General features: G+C 37.0%; 1 protein-coding gene across 1 annotated transcript in view; it reads left to right on the top strand.

Annotated features, from left to right (window-relative positions):
* The window catches only part of LOC149226926 (uncharacterized), a 165,687-nt gene extending 152,748 nt beyond the window's left edge, over nucleotides 1–12,939 (top strand). Inside the window, exons 2-3 of the mRNA XM_089377635.1 lie at nucleotides 11,514–11,895; nucleotides 12,493–12,939. Coding sequence (XP_089233761.1) covers nucleotides 11,514–11,881 — 368 coding nt within the window. The 3' untranslated portion in view covers nucleotides 11,882–11,895; nucleotides 12,493–12,939. The remainder of the gene's footprint in view (nucleotides 1–11,513; nucleotides 11,896–12,492) is intronic.
* Nucleotides 12,940–15,278: the final 2,339 nt, after the last annotated feature.

Raw genomic sequence — 15,278 nt, 5'->3', positions numbered from 1 at the left:
ATTTAGGAAGCAAATGACTTCTAATTTATAGATAAATCTTCCAAGTGGAAAACAACAGCTAGTTGGTTCCATGTCAAATTAATCTCGACCGTTGATAAATATTTGATCATATTTTAATCTACATTATCGAAAATCTCTATTTTAGAGGAATTTTCGAATTTATCTTTTAATCTATTTTTTATTAGCTCAAAAATAATTATTTTGAGCTAATTTCCTCAAAAAACTGACTTTGACTTAACCACCAAGGCCCAAGGGTTCAATTTTTCTTGAAATTTCCAATATTCTCTTGGTGGGGGACTTCCAAAAATTAATTTATTTAAGACCCACGAATTTTCCATTTGGAGAATTTAATTTCTCTAGGATTTTAATTTTTGACTCTAATTAATTAAATTTCTGGCTTAGGATTTTAATTTATTTTTGCCAAAAAATTTAATTAATTGACACTTGAGGGGATTAATAATTTTTCCACCCTCTAATATTTTAGCCATGGTGTCTAAATATGAGGGACCATGCACCAAAATATTTTTTACATCAAGATATTACAATTTCAACCCTCAAAGGGGGAACACTCGTTCGTTATAGACCCTCAATTTATTACCCAATTCTGCGACTCAATATGATCTAGTAGACTAAGTGATTTGTAATAAAATAATTTATCTAATTAGCTTAAATTATTCTCAAATCACTTTTACAAAAGACTCGACTAAAACACTAAGACTCACCTAAGACCTTGACGATAAATTCCACCCTAGCTTTGGGGTGAGGCTGGAGGGAAAAACTCTGTTGATCATTCGTGTTTAGAAACACAAATGAATCAGTGAGACGAAAAACCTCCTAGGATGAAATTTGTCGCCAAGATAATAGGCTTACCTAGGTTGTTACATACATACATAGTCTTACTAGCATCATTTACATTAACATTTTGCAAAATGGGTTTACAACTCTGACAAACTGACAACTGATGATGATGAATCTAGGATGATCTGAATGCTCGAACATGATGGAATTCCTTTGCAAAAAAGTGTACTGCTATAGGGTAGTTGACACAGAGTGGTCAACATACCCTCTATCCTCAGCCACCCGAAATTTACATGGAAGAATTTAAGTCTGCTTCATGTTTTGAGCTGCAATCAGTGCTTGGGATTCACTAAACTCTCTTTTAAGCTGTGTGTATTTTTGTCCTCCAGTTGCTTGTGCAATCTCTGCATGGAAGTCTCCTCTTTCTCCTTGCTCCTTTTATCCAAAACTGCTCATGAAGAATGAATGAGCTCAATAGCCTTTTCTCCCTTTGTGTCTCTCATTAGATGGGAGAACCCTAATCCTATTGATGAAGGGCTAAGATTAGATCTCAGCCCATGAGGTCAATGGTGGAGATCATTTCCCTCACTTGACCCCCTTTCTCATGTGGTCCCTCTCATTTAATGAACTCCCTAGTCACTTTAATGTTTTGTACTATACCTTTTTCTCCACATAAAGTTAATGTAAAAATAGAAAGTAACTTTAATATTAAAAGGTACTTTAGTACTTTTTTCTCATAAAGTCACTTTAAGACATAAAATGACATTAATATAAAATACTTAGTACATGTACCACATAAATTGACTTTTTCACCATGACTTTAATATAACCCATAAAGTCACATGCCAAAAAGGTAATTAAAGTGTGTTCCTAGGAAAAAAGATTAATGCACTAGGAAACACTTCCTTGGTACCCTTATTATTTTTAAGACAAACTATTTATGAATTTTAGCTTTGCTTGTGACATAAGGCTTTATGCCATTGAATGTTGGCGTTGGAACCAAGGTAGAAGGTTTCAAGTTAATCCATCACATTATCCTAAGAGGGTTGATCTTGAAGAATGGCTAGGAAAGAGTCTTTGACAACATGGTTGTCGATCAACTGCCAACGTTAGGTCCTATTACCACACAAACTACCAACTTTAACTTAAAGTTCAAAAGATAGGATACTAGCCTTGTGGAACAAGGAGATTGGCCATTGTCATCTCACCAACACTCCTCTTCACTTTAGGCTAAGGTAAATCGAATCCTAGCCAAAGGGAGTTTTGCTATGGGTTACCAAGTTTAATGTGTATGCCATATGTAGTGGGAGCATGAGAAAGCTTAGCATCATAAACAAAATGGAAAAATGGATTTAGATAGTTGGGGAGTGGTGGATAAAAGGGAGACTAGTGCCTTCAATTGCTTGGGCAATGGAGTCATGTGAGTAATCTTAGAGAGTGGTTCTAAAGGAATATTAAGAGGTAGGAAGCAATGCTTGATATGCATACCTACATGTGAAAATTCCTTGAAATGCAACAACTGGAAATAATTCTTCTAACCGAAAAATTAATCATATAGTTTATTTTGTTTACAACAAAATAACAAATTATTTACACTACAATTTCTTCACCAATTAAAATTACTGCAGAAGAAAAAATAGGAACTGAGCTATGTTGCAGGAAACGTGGGGCAGAAGGGCGTTTCCGTATGGAAATGGGTACAAAACGTTGAAACGTGTTTGGTATGGCCCTGAAACGCGTTTCAGGCCGTACTGCCACGTTTCACAAAACTGAAACGTGGCCAGTACGGCCTGAAACGCGTTTCAGAGCCGTAAGACTCACGTTTCAGCATTTACTTGTGTTTTTTGTTTTATTTGTTTTCTAATCTATTCTTACGTTAGCCTAGTGACTTCTAGGTGCTTCCAGATGCCTATCTAAAGTTATAAAAGTGAACTTTTGCCCTAGTGTTGATATGCAGTTCATGGTAATGTTAAATTCTTAAAGTAAAAGTGATATTCTCCTTTATTTTTCATTTTCATCCTTTTACTTAAATTTTTAACATTACCATGAAATGACTCAGGATGTTTGAGAGTGGTTTCGCCCTCATTGGATTTCATATGGAGAAAGTAGAATTTTAGATCTCACTCAAAATCCAGCAGACTTATCTGTTTTTCAGGATTTCAGGATTGGGGGGATTGCAATGTTTCCATTGGATTTTATCATGTACTAGGGTATGGAACTTGTATTTAATCGAGAGAACCAAGCCCTCTATGCAGGGGAGACTCCCAATAATCAAGAGAATGTAGGGTACTAGGGTATGAAACTTGTATTTAATCAAGAGCATTAAGGTCGTTCGACTATATAGGACGAGACTCCCAATCAAGCACGAGACAAGAAATTAGAAATTTCTCGTGGCTGATTTTGGATATTTCTATTTTCATTATGTGATTATTCATGAGTAAATGTGATGCAAATTTAGATACTTATAGTTTATGCATTGACAATTGACAGTTTTATCATAATGTAATAAATTAGAATGTATCATATATGCTTTATGATTGCACATATTTCTTAAATGTCCTAATATATATATATATATATATATATATATTCACGTTTCCCCGTTTCCAAAATTTGGGGGGGTCGCGTTTCGTATCGCTTCCCGTTTCGGAAACTCGTACCCGTTTCCCCGTTTCGTGCAACCTTGGAACTGAGAAATGTTAGCAGACACACATAAAAATGACAATTATTTTTAGACAATTGTCCCCGGAAAAACCCAATGTGGGAAAACCGGTACAATAGCCGAGGGTTTTATTATTATGCAACAGTGAATTCTGAGTACAATAAATTTTGGGTGCCCAACTGGCTATCCAATCTGAGAGAAATATTGACAAAATCACCTGAGGGATTTTACCCTTGTCTACAAGCAATCCCAACTCAAAATGACAACTGAAAAGCAAGCTGTCCAAACCCTCTGCGCAGGCTCTACGTCACCTCTGTACAACCTATGACATACTCAGCCCAAAACTATGCTAATCAAGCCGTCCTGCTTACCGTTAACTGGGGAAGTGTCTCTCCTTCCTACTGGAAATCCTCCTGGCCTCTAGAAACTAAAACGACTTCCTCTCCAGCTAAATCAAATTTCCTTCTTGAGGCTCTTCGCAGTCCCTATGTAGCATCCTGGAGAAATAATTCGGCCTCCTCTCTTACCTCTCTGGAACTGGAAAATCTTCCTTCGAATCATTGTCTCTGCCCCTCTCTAGCCTCGTGTCCTCTCTCTGGCTCGAACTTTGCTGCTGGCTAGCTCGAACTGCCCAAGGAACTCGCACTGCTGGCTCTCACTCACTGCGATGTATCTTTCTCCATCTACCTAAGTCACATGACACGAGGACACGAGACATGGAGGACATGTAAATATGAGTATTCAACACGAGACACAACGACCCCGGAAACAGGACACGAGGGACACGTTTTATATATATATATATATATATATATATATATATATAGATAGATAATACTGAAATATAGTACCTGATCCATATAGATATGAATCATGATGATATCTATTTAGTATTTAGTATACACTATTTAGTAATTAGTAATTTACTAGTTAGATGATTAATTTACTACATCAATGATGCTCACAGTTCAATGTTCATTCTTCATGTTATAACTTCTGTTATTAACTTCAAACAGGTTCAATCATGTTCAAACTTCACATAAGGTAGTTTATAAATTATAAATTTATGTGTTCAAACTTCACTGTTGACCAGAGCGTTAATCGAGCTTTCCCTCCCTTTAGACCTCAAAGGTGTAGTGAGCAGTGAGCACATGACGGGGAGGTGGGCTTTTTATTTCAACACACGATCTATACGTGGTCACTGGTCATAAAATGTGGTCACTGGTGTATAATAAAGTTAAGTTCCATAGGCTATAACACAACTTACAGGAAATTTAAGTGCTCCAAACTCTTAGCAAAGCACGTGAACGCTCGTCTCCTGCATCTCCAGGTCCAAGTCGATGTGAAGTTGTGAACTGTGCTCTCAATGTGAAGTTGTGAGCATTTCGCTTGAATATGATGGAATTCCTCACACTGCACAACAAATTTGATTTCGACAGCGAGCAAACTCAACTTTGGCGACGAACAATGACAAAAAAAACCCAAAAATAAACCATGTTGCAGGTTTTAAATGTCACTTTTCATGGGACACGTGTCCTAAGAGCCAAAAACATTAGGGCACATTTTTGCCACGTTCAAAACACGTGTCTCAATTGGAGGACACGACGAAAAACGTTTTTGACACGTTTTAGGGCATGTTTCGTGTCCAACACGTAAAATACGGGACACGAGACCCTGAGGGATGTGTCTTGTGACTTAGCCATCTACCCATCGACCTTTTCTTATAATTTCCAGTTGGAACTTCAATTGCCACGATTAAAACTTAATCGATGGCTAAGATCATCTCCAAGTTGATTCGTGTGAATTTCTAGAGAATTCTCACCTTTCTCAATTAATTACTATTAATTAACCAGTTTTCCTAGGTTAAACTTGGGAGAAATTTAAATGATGGTCAATTAATTTAATTGAGACATCTCTAGGTGGAATTTCTAGAAACGATTTTTGGGTTTTGGAGAACTTTTGTGTTTTAGCCTCTCCATAAAGTCTCAAGACTAGAACACCATCCGATGCTACAAAAAATAACACTCCCTCTTAGCGAGAAAGGTGTTCTAGTGCTGCACTGCTACAACACCGTGTCCCTACATCATCCTCCCATACACACTGCTGATGTCTAACAACTATAACTACCTGCCACTATCCCCCAACCACTGTGCTAACTCTAATTCATCTGCCATTGATTGTAGTTGAACCATGCTGCATTTGTGTTGCTATTGACATTGAACTGTACATCTTGTACTGCTACCAACTCTGCATCTGCACTGCAACCCAACTATCACTCCTCTCAACTATTGTTGTTGCTACTGCAACTGAGAAGCATCCAAAATACTGAATCAATTGTGTCCCTGTGCTGGAACTGTCACCTAAGTCTCTGTCTACTACTAGCCTCTACACTATCCACTGAGAAATTTGCACTGCTGTTGATTCTACCACTGAGCCTCCTGCTCTGCTATCAACACTACTTTGCATTCCTTTGCATTTGACTGCCACTAGTCTGCAACTATCACTTTGGAATCTGACTGCATCAACTGACATTGATCCTCTTGCCACTGAATACTGTGGGCCCCTGTAGCAAAGGTAATGATCCATGGAGAAACACCAACCAATGCTCACCTCGATGGACCCTGCCCGAATCTCTGCGCAACTCTGGGACTAAAGCTCAATATCGCCCCACCTCTCTTCTAGAGGTATAGCTGCATACATGGAAAATTGTTCCTCCATTTGGAAGGATACCTTATCTATCTTTGTGGATGTTTCCGCCTGATCTTGCTTTTCCTTCTTGTCCTTCTTCCTCTAAGGACATTGAGTACTATAGTGGCCAAACTCGCTGCACCTGAAGCACTTGATCTTAGATAGATCCTTTTTCTTCTTCTTTTCTCCCTACAAGCCTTGTCCCTGACTGGGACCTTTAGCTTTCCCTTTTGATGCAAGGGCCACATTGTCTTCCTCCTTCACACCCTTCGATCCCTTGCTGCTACTGCTGCTGATGGAGCTCTTTACTAGAGCTCGCCTCATCTCCTCTTGTGATAGATCAAACCACATCTAGTCCCACCCAGGTAATGTAACTCATCCTAAAATGCCTTGGACGAAATTCTCCCAATCCTTGGTGACATTGTTGATTGCTAACCTCACCATCTCTATAGGTGGAGGCATCTCTCCTACAACTGCAAGATCATCTCTGATATCCTGAAGTCTGGTGAGAAAGGGATCAATGCCTTCACCTTTCTTCATTCTTGGGTTCCTCAGCTTTACTTTCAAGAACATCTTCTGCTGCTCGGAAGGATTCTGATATAGCCCTGAGAGAGCATCCCACATCTATTTGGCTGTGTTATTGCTAGATATATGTGACACTGTATGGTCTCGGACTCCGTCCAGGATCATCTGCTTCGCCTTGGCCATTTATTTCTTGAAATTCTTTAGTTGATCAACATCGGTAGGTTCTGCCACAACGTTGTCTGCATAGGTCTTCAGACCATGCTCATCAAACAGAAGGACATTCTTGCCTTCCAGATGATATAGTTGGAATCTCCCTCCAACATGTCCTGATTTCTAAGCCTAATTGTTGCCATCTCTGCAAAAGCTCAAACTGGGACAAAAATCTCCCTCTTTCACCGGCTCTACTGCTAGCCCTGCTATTCACACTCCTTCCTGAGTGAGAAAATCTGCTTACTGCTACTACCTGCCGCAACTGGAAATTTGGATTTCTGAAGCTAGAAACCCACTGAGAGAAATTTCCTCTGTGTGTGTACTTCCTCTTCCACTCGACACTGAATCTTCCCTAGCAAACTGTTGCAAACCCTCTGTGCCCAAACAAGAAATCTGTTTTGCGAAAATATTGAGCTGTTACTCCCTCTGCTTGTTGGAATCGCTTTCCCGAACAAATCAAACTTTCCTGCCTTCTGCAACTGGAAAATCGAACCCTATCCAGCAATTCACACTACTTGACTAGGCACTGCACAACCTCTGAAAATTTCGGCCTACTGCTCCCTCTGAACAACGGAATTTTCTTCTTCTAGTTCTGAGCCTTTTGTCCATCAAATATGCTTTCATACCATATGAAAATTCCTTGAAATGCAGCAACTAGAAATAATTCTTCTAACTGAAAAATTAATTATGCAGTTTATTTTGTTTACGGCAAAATAACGAATTATTCACACTGCAATTTCTTCACCAATTAAAATTACCGCGGAAGCAAAAATAGGAACTGAGAAATGCTAGCGCACACACAAAAATGACACAATTATTTTTGGACAATTGTCCCCAGAAAAACCCAATGTGGGAAAACCGGTGCAGCAATTGAGGGTTTTATTATTATGCAGTAGTGAATTTTGAGTACAATAAATTTGGATGCCCAACTGGCTATCCAATTTGAGAGAAATACTGGAAAAATCACCTGAGGGAATTTACCCTCATCTCCAAGCAATCCTGGCTCAAACTGACAACTAAAAAGCAAGCCATCCAAACCCTCTGCGCAGGCTCTACATCACCTCTATGTAGCTTGCCACACACTTAGCCCGAAATTGATGCTAATCAGGTCGTCCTACTTGTTGCTGACTGGGGAAGTGTCTCTCCTGTGTACTGGAAAATTCTCTTGGCTACTTAGCCCGAAATTGATGCTAATCAAGTCGTCCTACTTGTTGCTGACTGGGGAAGTGTCTCTCCTGCCTACTGGAAAATCCTCTCGGCCTCTGGAAACTGAAACGACCTCCTCTCTAGCTAAATTGAACTGCCTTCTTGAGGCACTGCGCAGTCCCTATGCAACCTCCTAGAGAAATAATTCAACCTCTTCTCTTGCCTCTCCAGAACTAGAATTTCTTCCTCCGGATCACTATATTTTCCCCTCTCTAGCCCCACATCCTCTCTCTAGCTTGAACTCTACTGCTGGCTAGCTCAAACTACCCAAGAAACTCACACTGCTGGCTCTCACTCATTGTGATGTATCTTTCTCCATTTACCCATCGACCTCTTCTTATAATCTATGGTTGGGACTCCAACGACCAAGATTGAAACTTAATTGATTGCTGAGATCATCTCCAAGTCGATCCATGTGAGTTTCTAGGGAATTTTCATCTTTCTCAATTAATTACTATTAGTTAACCGGTTTTCCTAAGTTAGACACACGAAAAATTTAAATGATGGTCAATTAATTTAATTGAGCTATCTCTAGGTGGAATTTCCATAAACGATTTATGGGTTTTGGAGAACACCTGTGTTTTAGCGTCTCCACAAAATCTCGAGACTAGAACACCATTCGATGCTACAAAAACTAACACTACACACATAACTTGGTTGTTTAATCCACAAGTGTGATGTTGAAGAGGGTCCTATAGAACCTATCCACTACTCAAAGCAACTTGTAAAAGTTGTCCCTACCAAATACTATCTACAAACACACTTAATCTAGTGATATAGAATGTGTAATGTTTTCATCTTAAAAGTAAAAAATATAGAAGGGAGATAAGAGGGAGGAACCATTACCCCAGCCCTTTCCATTGTAGCACATGTGCTTCTCTATGGCCCTTGATTTTCCTTTGTCATCCATGTACCCTAGAAACAAATTCCCAATTGTAGCACACAAAACTAAAAGCCACACATAAGAAATTAAATATACATCACTTTTATTACTTAGGCAAAATAAAGGCAAAAATGCTTCAATAGCATTGAGCTTCTTTTATTTTCACTAGAAATTCCCTAGTGAATAATGGAGAGAGAACTTTTATATAAGTTTTAGCTCAACTCTCCCTTACAGTAAAATATTATTTTCCTTGCGAGTCTCTGCAAGGAAAATATTAAAAATATTTATAGCGACCTAAGTGGGCGAGTTAGGTCAAAGGCCCATAGAAAAATGTTTGGATAGAATGATCTAGATGATTGTAGTGCCACATGTCTCCCTCTTCTATCCTTGTCTTCATACAAAAGGAAAATATAGGTTCCATTTGTCCTTCGCCCTCTTCTATCCTTGTCTTCATACAAAAGGAAAATATAGGTTCCATTTGTCATTCTCATGTGGAAAATAATCATGAAAATAATAATAAAAGGCTTGGTCAAATAGATAGGAAGAATTTCCAACAGATGTGCATGAATGCCAAGTATAAAACTCCATGATGAATGTTTTCCTAGAAATAACTACCTCCAAAGAACAATATTATGTGGAAGGGAGAAATTTCAAGAAAATGAGTAATTTCCATGTGTAAAGTTTCATTTATGAGGGTGTTCTTTTAAGAAATGTATGCCAATGCCAAGTGTAATGCTTGAATGCTCTTTTAGAATCCTTTTGACAAAGAATTATGCCTTTTCCTTCTTTGCATCTTCCACCTTTGTGGTGGAGTTGCATTCTTTGCTTGCTGCTCATCCTCTACCAAAGCTCTTCTTCTTTGCAATTCTTTGTAACTTTGCTTCCGCTTTCAGATCTAACTGGTATGCTTCCTTAATGGATTTAATTTATGATAAGTAGTCTTATATTCAATGACAAAGTGCAGCTCGTTTACATACCTTGAAATCTGCCTGTCTTCAGCCTCTTCATGTCCAGCCTGAATTGACAACTTTTAGAACTCCTCTCTGAGTTTTGCACAGTTCGCCCCTGCCTCGAATTCTGTACATGTTTGAACAGGGTGTGCTTGTAGTCCATGAGTAAGAATTTCTCACATCATCTTGCTTCAACTTCTAGATCTTGTTCTTGCCCTTCTGACATCTGCACAACTGGATTCTGTTGCACCTGTCTATTCCTTCAAAACTTTGCTCTCTGCTTTCTGTGCTTTTACTTGTCTTTATTGGATTTTTCTACATCACAGGAGAGGGACTCAAAACTTTAGATGTTATAGGTTACTTGAATTTTTGTTTGTAGATGATAAGATTTTGTTTGTAGAAGATAAACAATTCATAATAATGATAGATACGAGTGTTCTAAACAACAATATGATATACTGTCTTCATTTAATAATGCAGATGTTTTCTAATTATTGGATATTTGTGCGCAAAAACAGAATAATTTTTTATTCCTTGCACAATTTGTGTTGTTAATGCTGCCATTGAGAGTCAAATTATAGTAAGCGTGAATTGTTCAAGATAAATGTCACGAGTCATTCCTGTCACCAGCAACAAGATGGTAACAGGTTAGAATATACATTTATGGAGATAAAGAGTGAGAAAGGATTTGACATCTTTGGTGAGGGTTATTCCTTTGATTCCCTAATGAGAGCACTTTAGAACAACTACTATTCCTCAGATCCTCACCAACAAAATGAATCGTTATGATCTCTGCGTCATTATTCATGGCTAGTGCTAAATACCTTTCGGAAACTGTAGGCTCACAAGTTAGATACACTCAACTTGAATTTTATGTGGCATAAAAGTTCTCTTCAGGGCTCAAATGTCTTTTTCACAAAACATTTGATAGTGTTCTTCAGGAAATTTGGTTTTGTTGGGCATTTTCATGTGGAAAGTTTTAATGAAATATTGAATTAACTTTATAAAATAAGTGTATTGTTCAAGAAAGGGAGTAAAAGCTTATGATTCTGGGATGATATACAAGTTGATCAAGAATGCTTGCTGAATCAAGGAAACAATCTTAAGGACCAAATGACAGAGAAATTTAAGAACTCTATATAATAACTAAAAGCAAGGGCATCATGGAGAGAAGTATTCTATGAGATGAAATCCAAACATTCTGCAAACGAGATTTAAAAGTTGTCAAATTGCCAAACGAGTTGAAAATAAAATTGCATTGTAGTTTCCTGCAGTGTTTCATTTTCAAGTTGTTATTTTTGCAAAACAATAAAAAAGTTCAAGAAACTTTGTATAATAACGACAAGCAGGAGCATCATGGAGAGAAGTATTCCATGGATATGAAATCCAAACATTCCGTAAACAAGATTTAAAATCTACTTGTCAAAATGCCAAACGAGTTGAAAATAAAATTACGTCATAGTTTCCTGCAGTGTTTGTTTTTCAAGTTATTATTTTTGCAAAGTACTGTTCAGGCTATATAACTAGAGATTTTGTTACTAATGTAATGCCAGAAATGGTGTTCTGAGACCATTTATCTATTGGTTTTCAGAGTATGCATATACAATGAAAGTCACAGAAAAATGTGACATTTATAGTTTTGGAGTTGTTTTGTTCGAGCTGCTGACAGGCCGACAACCAGTACAACCACTTGACCAGGGAGGAGACCTTGTCACCTGGGTAAGGAGCTCCATTCAGACAACACCACTCACTTCTGGAGTGTTTGATAGTCGACTAGATCTGAGCCAAAGAAGGGTGGTTGATGGCATGGTTCTGGTTTTAAAAATTGCTTTGTTCTGCACAAGCGTGACACCTTCTGACAGACCAACAATGCGGCAAGCGGTGTCAATGCTGATTGAGGCTAAGACAAAATCGATAACAGAATCTTCCTCACCTACATCAGAAACACCACTGAATTAAGATACCAAATAGAGGTATTGAACTTTCCCTTTTAAGAATCCTTTACGAAGGGGGAATTGTTTCAATCGTCAATGTCAAAAGAAAAATGACTGAATGTTTGTGGATATGTTGACTTGCTAGCCTACTTGCTGCCCTGTTGATTGTTTCTCTTTACTGGGGTTCCATTTAGTCATTGTTTGCATTTGCACTAAAGTGCAGCCACCATCTGAATAGATGGCTTAATAACAAATGAATGCCACGTTCTCTTGTTTTACTTTTTTGTTGTATTCCATATAGAATTAAATTAAGGGTGGTGTCTTGCTTCGATTTTAAGGGCTGTTTAGAATTTGACTTGCTAATTGCAAGTAGAAAATAATCTAAAGTTAATTCAACTGCCGCTGAAGTTTATTTTTTTATAGATTATGCCCTTGTTTGCACAATTAAATTTTTAGGTAGATTTTCTTTGAACAGGAGAGAGATCCATAACTCTTCTATAACAAACGAATTGGTCTTTCAAGGCCTCTGAGAGCTTAAAATAGGAATGTTTGGTAACGATTTTACCTTGTAAATAGCTCTTGTTCAAGCATATAGAGTGTGCCTAACAGATTGCAGGTATTGATTTTTCCCTGCAGTGGTTCGATTTCGCTTATTTGAGCTGTTCATGTGATATATACCTGTTCCAACAGCAGCACAACTCTATATGGTTAAATGTTCAAGCCTTATTGTAGTAAACTATTCAAAGTTTCTATGACAATGTGTCTCTGATGTACCTATACAACCTTCAGGCTTCAGGGCATCAGAGACTGAGAAATATGCAGTGTGTTAGCTTTCTTGTAGGATTTAAGAGGTTGGTATATTGAGAAAGGTTATCTGAGATGCAAGGTAAGTTCCATTATCAGATATATCAGCTTAAGAAAATTAGGAGTATAAATAATTGAAGAGATGTTAGGTGCAGCAGACTAATTTTATGCTGGATGGAATGCATTGGAATGCATTCCCATCCTTCTTCATATGCAAATCTTGCTGGTAGCACTCTTTATCAACAGTTATTCATTTCGTAGCTAATTCTATCTAGATTTTGTGCTCTATATGCAAATAGGACATAGGATTATCAAAACGGAACTTCCATTCAATCTTTGCTCCACTTTTGTCTGAGTAATCATCAAATTCTTTACAAGGATAGAATCCCGCCTAATTAGTAGCATTCTTAGTTACTTTGTTTGACACTGTTTTGGGTAATATGAGTTTCTTCATAATCCTCTACATTCCTAGAGCTTTTTTATTGTGCAACACTCCACTAATTAAATGGCAAATTAACCATTTAACACTTCACTAATCAAATTGTAAATTAACCAAATGACTTGTAGTAGGGCTTTCTAAGTTCTAGTTAGAACCACTTTGTGAGAGGCCCCCTTAAATCCCAAGATTGTTTCAAAGTTGTTATGGACACAATTAACTGGCCTGAATCTTATTCTATTATTAGTCAATTTATTTATTCATAGAAAGTATATTATTAGTTTTATTGTTTGCACCCACATCATCATAACAACGAGGCCGAGAGAGTATAAAACCCTACATTATTTTTATTTATGCTGCAGTGGATACATACCTTTCTGACACAACATATAACATCTCACATTTCATATTTCTACCTTCACTAGGAGTCACAGCGGTTTAGCCACCCAACCTTTACTTTCTGACAAATCATATTTAGTTATATGTTATAGAAATAAACATCAAATGCACATATATTTGTGTGTAACAATATCCCTGCGCATGTTATGCTCTATAGTTTGTTTTTCTTCATATACATATGACACATAGGCACATCACTTTAACATCAACATACAAGTTGGCGCGCAGTCTAAATCTTCTACATACAAGGACACAATACATTAGATCATCTCTAAGTTTGTAGGTTATTCTTGATTGACAACTCACTCCCTAATCTCGGTTTTTTATTTCTATAATTTGTTCTTTACTTATCCTTGAAGATATACACTACTTTATCATGGCTCATTTCATTATTGTTATTTGGTGATCGATTTAAATGTTTTACTAAATTAGTGTTGAGTTGGCTGGATGACCATGTTGGCTGGATATGAACATTGTAATTAGATGATTTGTTAGTGAAATTAATAAGCTATGCTTGTGATATAAACAAATTTCTTTCCTAGATCTATGTTTGTCTTCTAATAAGGAGTCACATAATTTATGGTTTTTTTTTTAAAGTTCCATCTTTTGTTGTATTTCAAATCAAGGTTTTGTTGTCATTGGTGCCCCCACATAATTTTGTGCCTTTTCTTCTTCCTCAACATTTGAAAATTGCAATGTAACACACCCCTTTACCACCCTAACCCAAAGGAGGTGGTTACTGTGTTGACCTGACTCCCAATGCTCTGTTATGAAAACATAGTCTAAAATTTCGACCTTTTTCTAACTCTCTGAAACCCAAAATAGACGACACAGTCACATTCGTCTCATTGAGATGATTTCGGCAATATAAACATTTACCTCAATCTAGTTCCAGAATCAAAGTTTATGGAAACTTTTAATTAGAAAAAGAGGAAACTTTTTAACTAGAAAAGGAGGAAACTTTTTCTAATTAAAAAAGGAGGAAACTTTTTAACTTAGAAAAAGTTAATTTATTCAAACTTTTTAACTTAGAAAAAAGTTAATTTATTCGCCTTCTTGAGTGAATAATTAATTGTCATAAGAAAAAATAATATTCTCTCAAAAAGGGGGACTAAGGTAAAGTGGGTACTCTGAGTTAGAAAACAAGTACCCTCAATGCATATGACACCTCCTAGTAACACCTTTTTACTTATTACATAATTTTTACAAGGAAAATTCTTGTGTGTTGGATTTTTTTTTTTTTTAAATAAAAAATCCAAGAAAAATCTAAATGCAATTCCATAAGACTCTGGATAATGAGTAGCATGGTAATATACATTGAATCTAGACTTAAACAACACCACTAAGGCCTAGCCATTAGAACGTACTCCAACTTTGGAGGTATGAGTGAAAAAGTTTAGGAAATTATTAATTGCTAAAAAGGAACAAATAATTAACTAGGTAAAAAAAACACTCTAGAGTAACTTCGCTAATAACTAAGTCCTAGGGAGATTAATATTTTACAGAAGTTCATCATGCTAACATCATTTATTACAATTCCCCATGGGGTTGTGAAAGTTGTATAGAAAAGAAAACCAGAAGAAAGGGAAAAATTGTCCTGCAAGGCTTATGAACTTCAAATTTGAACAAGTGTCTTTTTCAACCTTGATGGTGTTGAGAAATCAATGCTAGTAGTATTAGGGTTTGATTTCTCTTTCTTGATAATTACTTGTGAATTATGTTGGCTTCTTTTACTTCTTTATTATATTATCTTTCATCAAGCAATTACCAAATTATGTGTGTA

The sequence above is a fragment of the Pinus tabuliformis genome, chromosome J (assembly GCF_031772625.1).
Source record: "Pinus tabuliformis cultivar Carrire ecotype Pingquan chromosome J, CPIR1, whole genome shotgun sequence".
Classification (NCBI taxonomy): Eukaryota; Viridiplantae; Streptophyta; class Pinopsida; order Pinales; family Pinaceae; genus Pinus; species Pinus tabuliformis.
Note: the sequence above shows the minus strand (reverse complement) of the source record. Positions and strands in the feature narration are given on the sequence as shown.